At 42.8% G+C, this 15,052-nt stretch overlaps 1 protein-coding gene across 15 annotated transcripts in view; it reads right to left on the reverse strand.

The window, feature by feature from the left end:
• Positions 1-591: 591 nt before the first annotated feature.
• The window catches only part of EP400 (E1A binding protein p400), a 293,821-nt gene continuing 279,360 nt past the window's right edge, over positions 592-15,052 (reverse strand). For 7 of the 15 annotated variants that reach the window (XM_075322051.1, XM_075322044.1, XM_075322017.1 and 4 more), the window contains 4 exons: positions 14,581-14,705; positions 3,095-3,253; positions 1,486-1,563; positions 592-1,310 (listed from right to left, as the gene is read on the reverse strand). In XM_075322051.1, the coding sequence (XP_075178166.1) occupies positions 1,038-1,310; positions 1,486-1,563; positions 3,095-3,253; positions 14,581-14,705 (635 nt within the window). In that variant the 3' untranslated portion in view covers positions 592-1,037. The remainder of the gene's footprint in view (positions 1,311-1,485; positions 1,564-3,094; positions 3,254-14,580; positions 14,706-15,052) is intronic. The other 8 variants (XM_075322084.1, XM_075322072.1, XM_075321999.1 and 5 more) reach the window with 2 other exon arrangements.

A 15,052-nucleotide genomic window follows, 5' to 3' on the forward strand; every position in this document is an offset into this window, starting at 1 on the left:
TCTTTAATTATTCATACTGTCAGAAGAAATTGAAATTTCAGGTTATATATTAGCTGCTTGTCTCTAGTTACATTAAAACTTTTAGATCTATTGGTAAGAACAGATATTCCCAAAAGTGCACAAGTTAATTATTTAAAATAGAATAAAATAAAAAACATACAAAATAAAGGAGACAAAACATAGAATTCTGTAGACCTAAAATGAAATGAAGAATAAAAAGTGCAAAAACAACAAAAAGTAATTAGTAATCGGTATTTCTGCTGTAAAGTGTTGTCATTATACCGGAGCAGCTAATTCTCTGCACGCTGTACTACAATGTCTTTTACCAGGCAGAGACACTGGCAATGCAGCTGGATTCAGGTCACTCTGTGACTGTACTTTGCGAAGCTTCACAAAGGACCAGACGTGTACCGAAAGGTCTTTACCACTTTAAGCTTGAAGGACGTAATATATTCTCCTATAAGACAGCAAAAGCAATCTGCTGCTTAAAGCTTTACTTGCCATCTGACAGCCATAGGTTCAGCGATGGCAATAGTGAGTCTTCAATTCATTCTTTGTTCCATTTCTTGTATTTTCCCTTTTTTTTAAAAAAAAACAAAAAAAAACCTGAAATGTTAAAACCTAAAAAGTAATATCCCAACACTGCACTATTTAAAAGATTAATAAACCTGTTGGGCTAATTCCATGACCCTTCCCGAATGAAAGATGGCCTTCCACCAAATGAACAGCTAAGAATGGAGATTATCTGAAGAACAAGAAATGCTCTCCATCCCATCTTGCATCCCCTACCACATCTAGCTTGTCACATCTTCGGTGGGTGCACCAGGGTTGGCACAGTTTTTTCTTCATATCCCTTTTCTTTACTTTTTCACATTTTCTAAACATTAGTAATATTAACAGAAGAAAAAAATATTTCCTGGACATAAAAAAAGACACACATTACTAGAAGCTACTGAGAGGTGATCAGAATCACAATTTCTTTCAGAAATTCATTGAAGGTGCACACGCTTGAAATTTTCTTCATTCCTCCGGGTTTCTCAGCTAGGCTTACTGGGAGCCTTGATGCGGACAGTAGACGCTCGTACTTGTAGCTTGGCCTGCTGATTATGCGCTTCTGCAGAGGCTGATGTTGGCGCTGGGCTCTGGTTGGATGCGGACTGAAGCTGTGGTGAGGCAGCTGCCACCACCTGCTGTTGCTGCTGGAGTATCTTCTGCTGCACCACTTGGGCTGTCGAACCAGCCGGTAACACTTGCACCTGCTGCTGACCTGCTGTTGTTGCCTGCGTCAGTGTAACTGTCTGTGATTGGACCTAAAATAGGGATTATAAGTCTGCAATTAAAAAGGTTCTATTCATTTCTCCTTTTATAAAGTGATTATATCAAAAAGAACACAGACGTATTTTACATTACAAGAAGCATGACCTAAGTTGTGTATGGCAGGACACCGAAATTTGCATTGCACTGATGATGGATATGACCACTGACCTGCTGAGTGGCTGGTACCATCTGCTGGATGCTAGCCACTGCTGCCTGCTGTTGGACCACCTGAGGAAGCTTTGCCACCTTGAGGGAATGAGCAGATGATGAAGCGATGAAATGGTGTCTTAATGAATTTTAAAAAGGAAATAAAAGGACTTACCATATGTTTTTGACTAAAAGATGTACTCTTTAGCAAGAAAAAAACCTTGCTAAAAAGTGTGTGCATTTTAAAGTCTATAGGTGGCTTCCTGTGATCGAACAGAAGGCTGACTCAGCGTTGTTCCCAATCACCGAGAGAAATATGCAGTGGCACAGTTCTCCTCCACCCCAACCCTCATCAGTCAACTTCGGTCAGATGGTAGTCTATCTGACGAAAGGCTGCAGCCCACCAGTGCCTGCCGATAGGCTGCAACTCTCATGTAACATAAAAACACCATGTGTACTCTGGGAGACGCAGAGTCAATGTTGAATGGTGTCAGTCTGGGAAAAGAGCATGTGTAGTTTTTTTATTTTATTTGGAGCACTACAGCACTTAAGAGGGGTTATTGTCTAGTAGTGGAAAACCTCTTTATCCCCTTTATGACTGGACGATTTTGCACTTTCCATTTTTTTTCTCCATTCTTCTTCCGAGAGCCGTAACTTTTTTATTTTTCCGTCAATATAGCCATGTGAGGGCTTGTTTGTTGCATAACAAGTTGTAGTTTTAAATGAAACTATTAGTTTTACCATATAGTGTACTGGAAAATAGGAAACAAATTCCAAACACTGAAAACTTGCAAATAAAAGTGTGATTGCACAATTGTTTTTGAGATATTTTATTCATTGTGTTCACTATAAGTTAAAACTGATGTATTGGTGTGATGCCTGAGGTCGGTGCGAGTTCGTAGACACCAAACATGTATAGGATTACTTATATCTAAGGGGTTAAAAAAATCTGAAGTTTGTCCAAAAAAAGTGGCGCACATTTTGCGCCATTTTTGCGACCCATAGCATTCTCATTTTTCGGGATCTGGGGCTCAGTTATAGTTTATTTTTTGCTTCTCGATCTGATGTTTTTAATGGCACCATTTTTGCGCAGATACTATTTTTTGATCGCCTGTTATTGCATTTTGTGCAAAATTTTCCACGACCAAAAAACGTAATTTTGGCCTTTGGAATTTTTTAGATGCTACGCTGCTTACCGATCAGATTAATTGATTTTATATGTTGATAGATCATGAACAAGGCGATACCAAAACATTTCCAAAAAATTTTTTCTTACTTTTTTTTTTTTATTTTTCTAGTCCCCTTAGGGGCCAATAAGGATGAGCAGTCTGATCGCTCTTCCATATCTGCTGATCACAGCACCATTTAATTGAACAGGAAAAATTGAATCAGCTGACATGTGCGCAGTTACCCCCGGCTGCCCGTGGCAGCTGGGTGGGATTAACACAATGACCGCTGTGATTTAATTATACTGCCCGCAGTCGTTAAGAGGTTAATATTGCTTTATACCACACTACTGTACTATGTTTTTATGCTCTTATCCAATTATGAAATGTGGAAAAAAAACAATGACATGAATGGGTTAATTGTCAATTGTGCCTGCTTTTATATAAGCAGGAGTTACCTGTACCTGAATCTGTGCCTGTACTTGTTGGGCACCAGGTGACTTCTGTGTAATAGGAGTGGTGAGAAATTGTGTTTTAATGGCTGGTTGAGCAGCGTAGGTCAGCTTCTGCTGTTGTTGTTGCTGTTGTTGCTGAGCCTGCACTGTGACTTGTTGTGTTATCTGCTAAAAAGTACAAAGACAATGTTACTGAAATGTATCCGTAGACATAATAGACAATCCGCATGAATATTTATTAAGTGCATATCTTCTACACGTGACTGGCTTGAGTTTTCCTATGGCTGCCGTCATATACTAGGAAAGATGCGGGCTCGGCGTGCGAGCCCCCATCACAGACAGGGACACAGCACATAACATAAATATATGACATGAAGGGGTTAAAACAGCTACTTGTTTAATTTTTTTTTTTTTTTTTCCAAATGTTTTTATTAAATTTTTTCAATTTTTATAAACATAACAAAGACCTTCATGGTTACAAAAGAAGAACATTCCTCTGACAGAATAAAACATAATAGGGGATATTGCCTCAACTTAAAATTCCAAACTGCTCTTTGGTAAGTCGTTAAAACCTGTGTCAACCCTAGGTATTTACGAAGTTGCTGACATGTCCCGATATACCCTTATCTGCTCATCTTCTCCGCTCTCCACAACCCACTACTGGATGATTCTTAATTTACCCAAGTTGTCTTGGATATCATTCAAGAGATACCACTCTGAGTGTGTAAAAGGTGTCATCACATTATTTATTTCTCCCGGGGTAAATTGGCGTTCAATAAAGTTTCTCCATCTCCCAAAAAACTTGCCTGTCAACCTGTCTTTGTCCCTTTCCGCTGCCATTTTTTCTAGTCTCAATAGGTTATGTAATTCGCCAATGACTTCCTTCATGGATGGGCTCTCTCTGTGTATCCAGTGTTTTAAAATACATCGTTTGGCTATCATGGCTATGTCATGTAGTATTGCAAAATTTTTCTGTCCCTGCGTCTCCGAACCCCCTCTTACTCCTTTCTCAAAGGAGTGAAAAATCCACACCATTAACTCTAAATCACTAGAAATTCCCCATGTTGCTCTAACAAATGCCCTAACTTGATTCCAAAACCCCTGAATTTTCTTACATTCCCATAATCCATGTAACATATCTGTTTTCTCTTCTTGACACTTAGGACATCGCATTATCTCTTCCTGGTATATTGAATCCCAAGATAGCCCTATGTAAGATTCTAAATTGAGTGTCCCTCCATCTCTCATTAGTGACATGTTTCCGCACTTGTACCCAACCCTTCAATATGGTGCCCACCACTTCTTGTCCTTTCAATTGTTTCCCCCAAGCTGTTAGGGTACGGCTATCTTCCCTAGATATAAGCACCCCCCGAAATATTCGGTAGATATGAGAGACATTGACACTTGCTAAATCACCTTCCATAAGTTCATCAATCAAACTTCTGTTCAGTTCCCTTCCAAGCTCACTCAGATCTCCAAGCACCCCAAATTTTAATTGTTCATATTGGATAATATGCGAGCTATTGAGGTCATACTTATCTAGCACTTCTTTGCCTGTCATCCACCTTCTCTCCTCCACATTCATAACGTCTTTCACCCACCTAATGCCCTTCTCTTTCCATCTAATAAACAGCTTGTTTTTTCTTCCCAAGGGGAAGTTTGGAGATGCCCAAGGGTTCAAGTACTTAGACACTTTCCATGAAAGACTCAGCTTCTTTCTCACTGATTTCCAGGTTAACATAGTGTCTCGGAATATGATTGAGCTCCTTATGTGCCTTTCCACCTTGGACAGTGGAGAGTGTAGAATGGACGTCAAATCCCATGGTGATGCATACTTAGCTTCCATACCGTAGTCTGAGTGCCTACTCATCCCTCTCATCCAATCCAACACATGCCTCATTATACACACCAGATTATATCCCCGAACATCTGGGAAGCTAAGTCCTCCCTCCTCCGCTGACTTCATCAGTGTACGCAATTTTATTCTGGGTTTCCTTCCCCTCCATACAAAATCCGCATACGCAGAGTTCAGTCTATTCACATCCTTTAGTTTTAGTAATAACGGGATTGTCTGGAATGGATATAGTAATCTAGGAAAACTCATCATTTTTATCAGGTGACATCTTGCCAGAAGTGGTAGAGGCAGACCCTTCCATCCCTTAATTTGTGTTATAATTTTCCTTATTAACGGTCCGTAATTTAGCTCGTAGATCGACTCCATCGTTCTCCCTATATGTATTTCCAGGTATTTAATTGAAGTCTGTGCTATAGGGATGCCACAGAAACAACCCTCCCTTGCGTCTCCCCCTGTTGGTCCTTGAGGCCCCCTCAGAAACATGATCTCGCACTTTTTCTTGTTTAGCTTAAATCCCGATATTAGTCCAAATTTCTCAATCAAGGCAAGAGTCTGTGGTAAATCTGCGCTGGGGTCCCCCATATACAGTATAACGTCATCAGGAAAAAAGCGCTATCTTTATTTCCATTTCCCTTATCTTGATCCCTTTAAAGCTGTTCTGTCCCTGTAAAATTCTTGATAAAGGTTCAATTGCCAGGTTGAATAGGAGGGGGGATAGCGGGCAACCTTGTCTTGTTCCCTTCATCAAAGGGAACATGTCTGATAAAAAGCCCGGAGTGTGTATCCTAGCTCCCGAGTTGGCATATAGTGTTCTGATATAAAGTCTCATTTTGCCTACTAATCCTATGGCCACCATTACCTTGTCTAACCAGCTCCAGTTTACATTATCGAACGCTTTTTCAGCGTCAAGAGTAACTAGGGCTGGTTTTGCCCCTTTCCCAGTGCACTCTAATCTCACCGCGTCTAACACTAGAATTGTCCTCCGGATGTTAGTGACAGCATTTCTCCCTTTAATAAACCCCACCTGGTGTTCTGTAATGATCCTAGGTAGAATCATGGCCAATCTGTTAGCCATGATCTTGGACATTATTTTTAAATCCTGGTTTATAGGTGATATGGGCCTATAGCTAGAGGGATCATCTAGATCTTTGGTCCCCTTGGGGAGTAGTTTGATATATGCTACATTAGAATTTTTGGGAATTTCCCCTCCTTCCAGGAATGCGTTAAATACAGCCGTAAGATCCGGCGAGATCAGATCCTTCATAGCCTTGTAAAATTCGCTATTAAAACCGTCAGGTCCCGGTGCCTTGTTGGTGTTAAGGTCCCCAATTGTTCTCATTACCTCCTCCACTGTAATAGGTGCATTCAAGGCACTCAAGTCTTCCTCATTTAACCTGGGCATGTGTGCTTGTCTCAGCCATTCTGCCTCGTCAGTCATGTCATTATCTCCTGGCCCATATAATTTTCTATAATAATCTCCCAGCAGTTTATTAATTTCCTTAGGGTCCGTGGTCACCCCTCCCCCCTTTGTTTTCAGTTTGGGGATCACTGTCATCTTTCTGCTGCCCCTTGCCAGGTTTGCCAACATTCTCCCCGCCTTGTTGCCGAATCTATGCAACTCAGCTTCTTTGTGCGACCAGAATAATTGTTCCTTCCTTTTGGCCCAATCGTCAAATCCCCTTTTCGCCTCCAACCATCTGTCTTTAGCTGTGGGAGATCTGTTTGCCAAGTACTTAGTGTAAGCTACCCGAACTGCTTCACTCAGGGCATTATAGTTTTCATTCGTTTTTCGTTTGATCATGGCCGCATACCCCATCAATCGACCCCTCAGTACCGCCTTTGCCGTTTCCCAATATAACACTGGTGTCCCTTTATGTTCCTTGTTGTCTTCTATGAATTCTCCCCACCACTCTTGCAGTATTTTTTGGAAGTTTTCTTGTCTAAGAAGAAACGATGGAAATCTCCATATGATATCTGTACCTCTCTTGAATTTTTCTTTAATGCCCAATCTCACTGGACTATGATCTGATATCACCATGTTCTCCATCTCACAGTTTTGTACTCCATTCACTAGGTCTTGAGATATCCAGAACTGGTCAATACGTGACCAACTATCATGTGGGTGTGAGAAGTGCGTATATTCTCTATCATGCGGATGCGTTAGTCTCCAGATATCTTTCAATCCTACATCTTCTAATGTTACCTCTCTATTGTCTGACCTCCTGTCCACGTTTCCTACTCCCTCCTCCTTCCTCCTCCTATCCTCCGTTGAGTCTGGAACTGTGTTAAAGTCTCCTCCCACTATTATGTTAGTCCCCCCCTCTGTTAGTAATCTGGCCTTTATGCCTTCATGAAAGGAGTTCTGTTGTGCGTTTGGACCGTAAACATTATCAATAATAAGTTTACCCGCTGGACTAATGATTGTTAAGTGTTGCCACCTTCCCTTGTCATCAGCCTCGTGTGTCACTACTTCATGACTTAGTTGTTTATTTATAAGAATCATGGTACCCGCTTTCCTATCTTGTGCCTCCGCCCCGTATACGGTGCCCACCCAGTGTTTCTTCATGCGGAAAAAATCCTCCTTCCCCAAGTGCGTTTCCTGTAATAGTGCAATGTCTGTTTTAAGTCTTTTCAAGTGTCTCAATATCATTGCTCGTTTGTTAGGAGATCTCAGACCTTTAACGTTCCACGTAATTATTTGTATCATGGTTACCAATGCATTCTGCTTTTGCTGGTCCCTCTCCGGTGGGCCCTAGCCTCCCGATAAACGAGACAATCATCACTAAATACCTTGTTAGCCCCCCAAAGTTGACACTTCCCTTCCCCACCTTGTAAGTATAACAAAAGTAACAAAAAACAAGTAACTGTGAAGCATGTTTTCCCTATCAAGAATTTTTGGGCACTTTTCGCCATGTTAGTGACTTCCACTTTTCCTGACCAAACCATTAAGCTCCCTAGTCCCCCCCCCCTTAAAGTATACATTTTATCCCCGGACTATCATGAACGCGCCCCGAATGATATGAGGAGATTGAGACAATATGCTAAAACCTCTTAAGAAGAAGAGAAAATAAAAAAAAAAAAGGAAAAAAAAAAAAGGAAATTCGGGTCCAACTTAGCTCTGAGTCCTGGAAACCATCCTGACGTTCAGATTAGATCCCCTTCAATTGTGTCTGTATGCCGATCTTGGACAAAGGAAAGAGCAGGTAAGGGAAGAGGGGGAAAGAAAAAAAAAAAGAAGAAGAAAAAAAAAAAGGGGGGAAGGTGGAGCAGGGAGTCAAAGGAGGAGGCCCAAAAATTGGCACATAACCTCCCCTTCCACCTCGCACGACCCCTCGCCCCTCTCTTCTTGACAAAAAATACGAAAGGGATCTATTTGATTTCAGTTGTCCTGAATCTTCCCCAAGAGTTAGTCTCTGTGATCCGTGCGAGGAGTAGGTTGTTGTAATCCTGGGCTTGTTCTCCTCTCCTTTCTGCTCTCAACTTGTGTTTGCCCTCCGAGATGTTCCGGATCTTTTCCTGGGCTCATGGAGAATCTTCTTCTGTTGCTCCCTTCTTCACTAGATCCTCTCCCCTGTCCATCTGGCTGGGACTTGTCTGGCTCTGCCATGATAGCATTTTCTGCTTCTTTATAATCTTTGTAGTAAGCAAACGAGCCATTGGGGTTTTTAACTTTTAGTGTAGCAGGGTACATCAGCTGACATTTTATTTTTTGTTATATAGAAATGTGCAAATTTTGCTAAAATCTTTTCTTCTTCTGGACACTTCAGCCGAGTAATCTCCAAAAATCAGCAATCTATTGCCTTGGTAATGTAACGGGCGCTTTCGTTCCCTAAAGGCCCTCAGTATTTCCTCCTTGTGCTTGTAATCTAGATATTTAACTATCACCTGTCTAGCCCTCACCGGGTTTTTCTTGTTGAGATTCTGTTCCTCTCCCTTGTTCGCCTCTTGTTGTCGCAGTGGTCCCACTCTATGAGCCCTTTCTACTCTGAATTTTGCCTTTATGCCTAAGGCCTGAGGTAGCTTCAGCTCACATATATTGTCCAGTTGCCCCAATGAGACCGATTCTGGCAGCCCGACTATACGTAAATTATTTCGTCTCGACCGATTCTCCAAGTCTTCAGCCTTGTCTTTCAGATATTCATTAGACTTCACTAGACTTGCTATTTGTCCTTGCATAGCCAAAATTGTTTCTTCAGAATCAGATATTCTCTGTTCCGTTTATGCCAATCTAGATGCCTGGACGTTTATCTGCTTTTGCATAGCAGCCAATGATGTTTGTATGGCTGTCTCAATGACCACTTTGATCTCTTGACAGATGTGATGTCACTTCTTCAGCTAATTTTTTATAATCTATGAGCTCCTGGTTGTACTTGTTTTGGCCTCCAGGTGGTGCTATTGTCTTATATTTCTTATTTTGCACTGAGCTTTTACCTCTCTCTGCCAGCAGTAATTTGCATGCTTGAGACATTGGTGTTCCTGGCTGCTTCTTGTTTTCTTTACAGGGGGTATTAGTGTTTCTGGCATGTAGCTTCTGGTGAGGTCTTTCAGGATTAGGTCCCTCATGTAGCTTGATTATTTTCCCTTCTCTTCCTGCTGCTCCACTGTGCAACCTTTGCTTGCTAACTCCTCCTTCCCCTCTCTCTTCCATGTCCATGTCACCTTCATCTTCCCACTGAGATTCTCCCTCTTCTGTCCCCTGCATCCATCTCTCCCCAGCCCCCTCCTCTTCTGTCTCATCGCTCACATCTCCTTTATCTCCCCCTCTCCTAATCTGTGTTACCGCGGCTTGCAGCTGGGACTCCGTCCCCTCCTCCATCAGACTCTCCGATGCCATGTTAATTTCTTCCTCCACACGCTGCACTTCAGGATCATTGCTTCTCCAGGACACCTCGCTGCAGCCAGCACTTCTCAGCAGGTATCGCTCCATGCCTGCTGACTTCTGATTCCCCACTGCGGTCTTTTTGTCTCATCCACGTGTGCGGGTGAGTTATTTTCTGTCGGTTTCTCCGGGGGGGTGGCAGGAGCTTCCCCTCTATGCTGTCACCTCAGCCAGGACCGGATCCGGAAGTCTAATTTTATTTTTAAATAATACTTATTTGCTCACCACTACTACTTGTCTAGTCCTCTTACTTCTGTCAATGAGTGCCTCATCTCCAACCTCTTCACTATAGGTCAGTACTTATGACCGAGTCCAGGCCTCAGAGGTCACTGCTTATTGTAAGATCGCAGTCTCAAGACTATACTATGACGCACAATACCACAGAGGGCCTGGACATGGCCGGAAATCCTGGCCTATAGTGCGACAGGCAGAAAGAAGTGGACTGAATGCCAGATAGCAAATTGGCTGGAGAGGTGAGCAATAAGATTAGTATTGGTAAAAGAAGACCTAATACATCTCTGGCCATCAAGCTGCTGACTGACTTTTGTCTTTCTTTTTTTTCCCACTATTTTGCACCACATTTCTGGCCGTGTTCAGTACTCAGACACCACTGCCTGCTGGAAGATGGCGTTGTGAAGTCAAGACGTGAGCTACAACCTTATGATGTGCAGTGACTTCAGAGGCCTGGACGCAGCTGGAAAAGGCCAGATGTGCCACGATCGACTGAGGAAGGAAGAGGACTGGCTAGTGAGCATGAAGGTGACCATAAAGATCAGTGATGAGAAAGATCAGTGATGAGATGAGTATTAGTGTTTTTATGGGGTTTTTTGCCAACAATATTGCAACCTACACACAGATTTGAGTTTAGAACAAATCTGTGGAACCTGTCTAGTTCTGAACCCGAGGGCTGCCTGTATGCTAAGTCTAGAAACAATCCTTTAACATTATACACAATATTTTAAGTTACCCTAATTTTTTGGTATCTATTAAAATCTCACACACACTTTGTGTTGAATGTGATTATGAGAAATTTCTGCTATAACTGAATTATAATGACTGCAAGGTTCATTAGCAGAAAACAAACTGTCCAACAATGTGTGTTTTCTATTATGGACTAAAAATGGACCATGAGATGGACTCAAAAGTGTAAGTAGCACAAAAGAAGAAATAAACACAGCCAACTGCCGTCAAAGCAGATGAGAAGAAGATTCTCGTAACCGGTATGGACGCCACAGATGTTTGAGGGCTCAGTGAGGACTGAATAACCTTAAAACATTTGGTGGACTGGTCACAAGTAGAGTTGAGCGGATTGGTAATAATCCGGGTCCAGCGGATCGAGAGAGAGAGAGATCGAGAGAGAGAGAGAGAGATCAAGAGATCGAGAGAGAGATCGAGAGATCAAGAGAGAGATCGAGAGAGAGATCGAGAGATCAAGAGAGAGATCGAGAGATCGAGAGAGAGATCGAGAGAGAGATCGAGATCGAGAGATCGAGAGATCGAGAGAGAGATCAAGAGAGAGATCGAGAGATCGAGAGAGAGATCGCGAGATCGAGAGAGAGACATCGAGAGAGAGAGAGAGAGAAAAAAAAAAAAAAAACCCAATACGGATCATGCACCCCAAATCCCGCGTCCGGGTCGGACCCGGATCTACCTCTTAAACAGCGCGGATCCGGATTTTTCAAGTCCGGGTCCGCTCAAGACACAAGCGAATTAAAGAGCAGGAAGTGTGGACTTTGTTGTGTTGAATATATAAAATATGTTTATGTGGTGTGAGCTTTATAAGGTGGCTGATGTAACAAAAAGTAGTGTCTGATTATATAATAATAGATGCAAACACAACATTTTTATTGATGATTGTCCGGTCAAGATGGTCTCAGAAATTTTATCACTTCCAACCAAACAGAGGTGTAAACTTACACTACATAGGGAACGTGTATTGATTTGTGAGCGCATACCATTAGAAGTTCATCCGCTCTAAAGTGGGCATTATCACATATCTTATATAAAATAATAAAATAAATCAGATATCTTATATAAAATATAAGAAATATTTGTATATTATATTGTATTTGGTGCAATGTAGAATAACATGGAGTAATCTTTATGACCAGGGTAAGTTGTTAATGTCAAAAGCCTTCAGAAGTATTAGGGGTACTTCACACACAGCGAGATCGCTACTGAGATCGCTGCTGAGTCACGTTTTTTGTGACCTCATTAGCGATCTTGCTGCGTGTGACACTGAGCAGCGATCTGGCCCCTGCTGTGAGATCGCTGCTCGTTACACACAGTGCTGGTTCGTTTTTTTATTGTTGCTCTCCCGCTGATAAGCACACATCGCTGTGTGTGACAGCGAGAGAGCAACAATCCTGAATGTGCAGGGAGCAGGAGCCGGCGTCTGACAGCCTGCGGTAAGCTGTAACCAAGGTAAACATCGGGTAACCAAGGTGGTTACCCGATATTTACCTTTGTTACCAGCCTCCGCAGCTCTCACGCTGCCAGTGCCGGCTCCTGCTCCCTGCACACGCTAACTTAAGCGGTGTGCGCTGGTAACTAAGGTAAACATCGGGTAACCATACCCGATGTTTACCTTAGTTACCAGTGTCTGCAGCTTCCAGACGCCGGCTCCGTGCAAGCGCAGCGTCGCTTGCATGTCGCTGCTGGCTGGGGGCTGGTCACTGGTCGCTGGTGAGATCTGCCTGTTTGACAGCTCACCAGCGACCATGTAGCGGCGCAGCAGCGATCCTGACCAGGTCAGATCGCTGGTCGGATCACTGCTGCGTCGCTAAAGTGTGACGGTACCCTAAATCGCAATGCATGTGGGAGGCAAAAACTCCTGAAAACACCAGTATTTCCTAACTATAGGACAGAGATTAGGGGTGATATCACCTAGCAAACGTCTCCCCTCTGGGATTGGAATGCAGTGTGCTTTGATAATACTGTCTCCAGGTTGGGAGGTGAAGTGAACAGCTGGAGTCATAAAAAGGAGGTACAAAAGACACAAATGTGACATGGGGTGGATGGGGGATTAAGAGAGCAAAAGGAAGGAGAGGAAGAAGTCATCGCTGAAGTAAGTCATACTGGAGAGAAGAAATTAATGGGAAAACGATGGAAGGAACTTGGCTCAGGCTTGGTAACTATATCAATGGTTCTCCATGTTTGAAGTGTTATCATTTCGTGGTTCATAGAGGATAATTTTACAATTATTGGGTTATCTACTTCACAATTTAGGCTTCGTTAGGTATATAGTGGTTTTAAAAAAATGTAAGCAATGTTATACTAATTAGGTTTTGGAGTATTGGTATTGGTTCATTTGATTCTTTTTATAAAATAATTTATTTTCCATATACTTTTGTTGGTGTGCTTTTTACGCTGTGAGTCCTCGCGGGCAGGGTCCTCTCTGCTCTGGTACCAGCCTGTGCTTTGTATTGTTCATGATTATTATACTTGTTTTTATTATGTATACCCAGGGGTGGGATTCAAATTTTTAACAACAGGTTCTCTGTAAACCCCGCCCAGTTGAAAAACACACTCATTCTGTAACCACACCCATTTTGTTAGCCACACCCATTTTCACACACTTTCCTCAACCAAAAAATACAAGTAAATTAAAGTAAAATCTCTTTCCCCTTCTTCCCCTCCTATACCGTCACTCTCCTGTCCAGTATCAGTTGTTCCAGTCACTGTCACTCTTATTGTATTAAACGGTTTTTCTACAATTTTTAAAAAATCATTACTAAAGGAGCCCTGCTAAAATTGGAACGGACGACCTTCCCCATACAGATCCCATCCCATCCCATGTGGCTCCTTTCCCCCTACACATCCCATCCCATGTGGCTCCTTTCCCCCTACAAATCCCATCCCATCATGGCTTCTTTTCCCAGCAGATCTTATCCCATGTGCTCCTTTTCCCATATAGCTGCCATCTTTATGCAGCTCTTCTCCCCATATAGCTGCCATCTTTATGCAGCTCGTCTCCCCATATAGCTGCCATCTTATGCAGCCCCTCTCCCTGCATCTTCGGCTCTATGAGCGCTTACCTTGCTCCAAGCACCTGCGGCTGCTTCTCTGTCTTCCGTCCTCCTCCGCGGCTCTCTGCAGTCACAATCATGCTGACAGACGGCAGTAGGAGGAGCTCTCTCCTCACACTGCCTAACCTCTGTAGCTTCAGCACGTCGCTGCACGCCGGGTAAGGTTCACTGAACCCGGAAGTGCGGCGCGGAGGTACGGAGATTCATTTGTGCTAGTGTCTTAAAGAGACACTAACACAAATGAATACAGGGAACCGGATCGCTGGAGCTGTTTCTTGCTGGTTCTGGGAACCGGCTGCTATTTTAACAACCGGTTCTCCAGAACCGGACAGAAACGGCTGAATCCCACCCCTGTGTATACCCCTATTCACATGTAAAAAATAAAATCTTTATTTTTATATAGAGCTAACACATTCTGCAACGCTTTACATACATCAGGAACACTGTCCCCATTGGAGGTAACAATCTAAATTCCCTATCACTATGTCTTTGAGTGTGAGAGGAAACCAGAGAACCTGGAGGAAACCCACGCAAACACGGGGAGAACATACATATTCCTTGCAGATGTGGTCCTTGGTGGGATTAGAATCCAGGACCTTAGTGGTTCAAGACTGCAGTGCTAACCACTGAGCCACCGTGCCGCCCTACATGTAAAGTGCCATGGAATAAATGGTGCTATAATAATAATAATAATAATAAAAATAATAATACGTTTCTATCTAAATGTGCTTACCTTCTGCTGTTGCACAGAGGCCTGTCCTGGGGATGCCCCAGACTGCAAGGCTTTTTGTTGTTGCTGTTGTTTTAGTTTCAGAAGCTGCTGTACATTCAAGGGTTGAGCTACCACAGTCTGCCCACCTAGGAACCAATGTGGAAAAGTCAGGACCTGTAAAATGTTGTGTTTTTTTAACTCATGTATTTCATTATCAAAAAGGAATCTGAAACCAGATTTTTGCAACCAAAAAACAGCATGATATAGGTGTAGGGACCCTGTTTCCAGTGATGTATCACTTACTGGGCTGCTTGCTGCAGTTCTGATCACAAACTGTTTTTTTCTGCTACAGATCTAGCAGTTCTCTGAATGCTGACCTGTGTATAACCCCACCCACACCAGTGATTGGCAGCTTTCTATGTACCCTGTGCATATGTGGTGGGAGTGAAGTTGGACTACCTAACAGCAGGTTTAATACAAGTCATTGACAAAT

Source organism: Anomaloglossus baeobatrachus, chromosome 1 (genome assembly GCF_048569485.1).
Source record: "Anomaloglossus baeobatrachus isolate aAnoBae1 chromosome 1, aAnoBae1.hap1, whole genome shotgun sequence".
NCBI classification, from domain to species: domain Eukaryota; kingdom Metazoa; phylum Chordata; class Amphibia; order Anura; family Aromobatidae; genus Anomaloglossus; species Anomaloglossus baeobatrachus.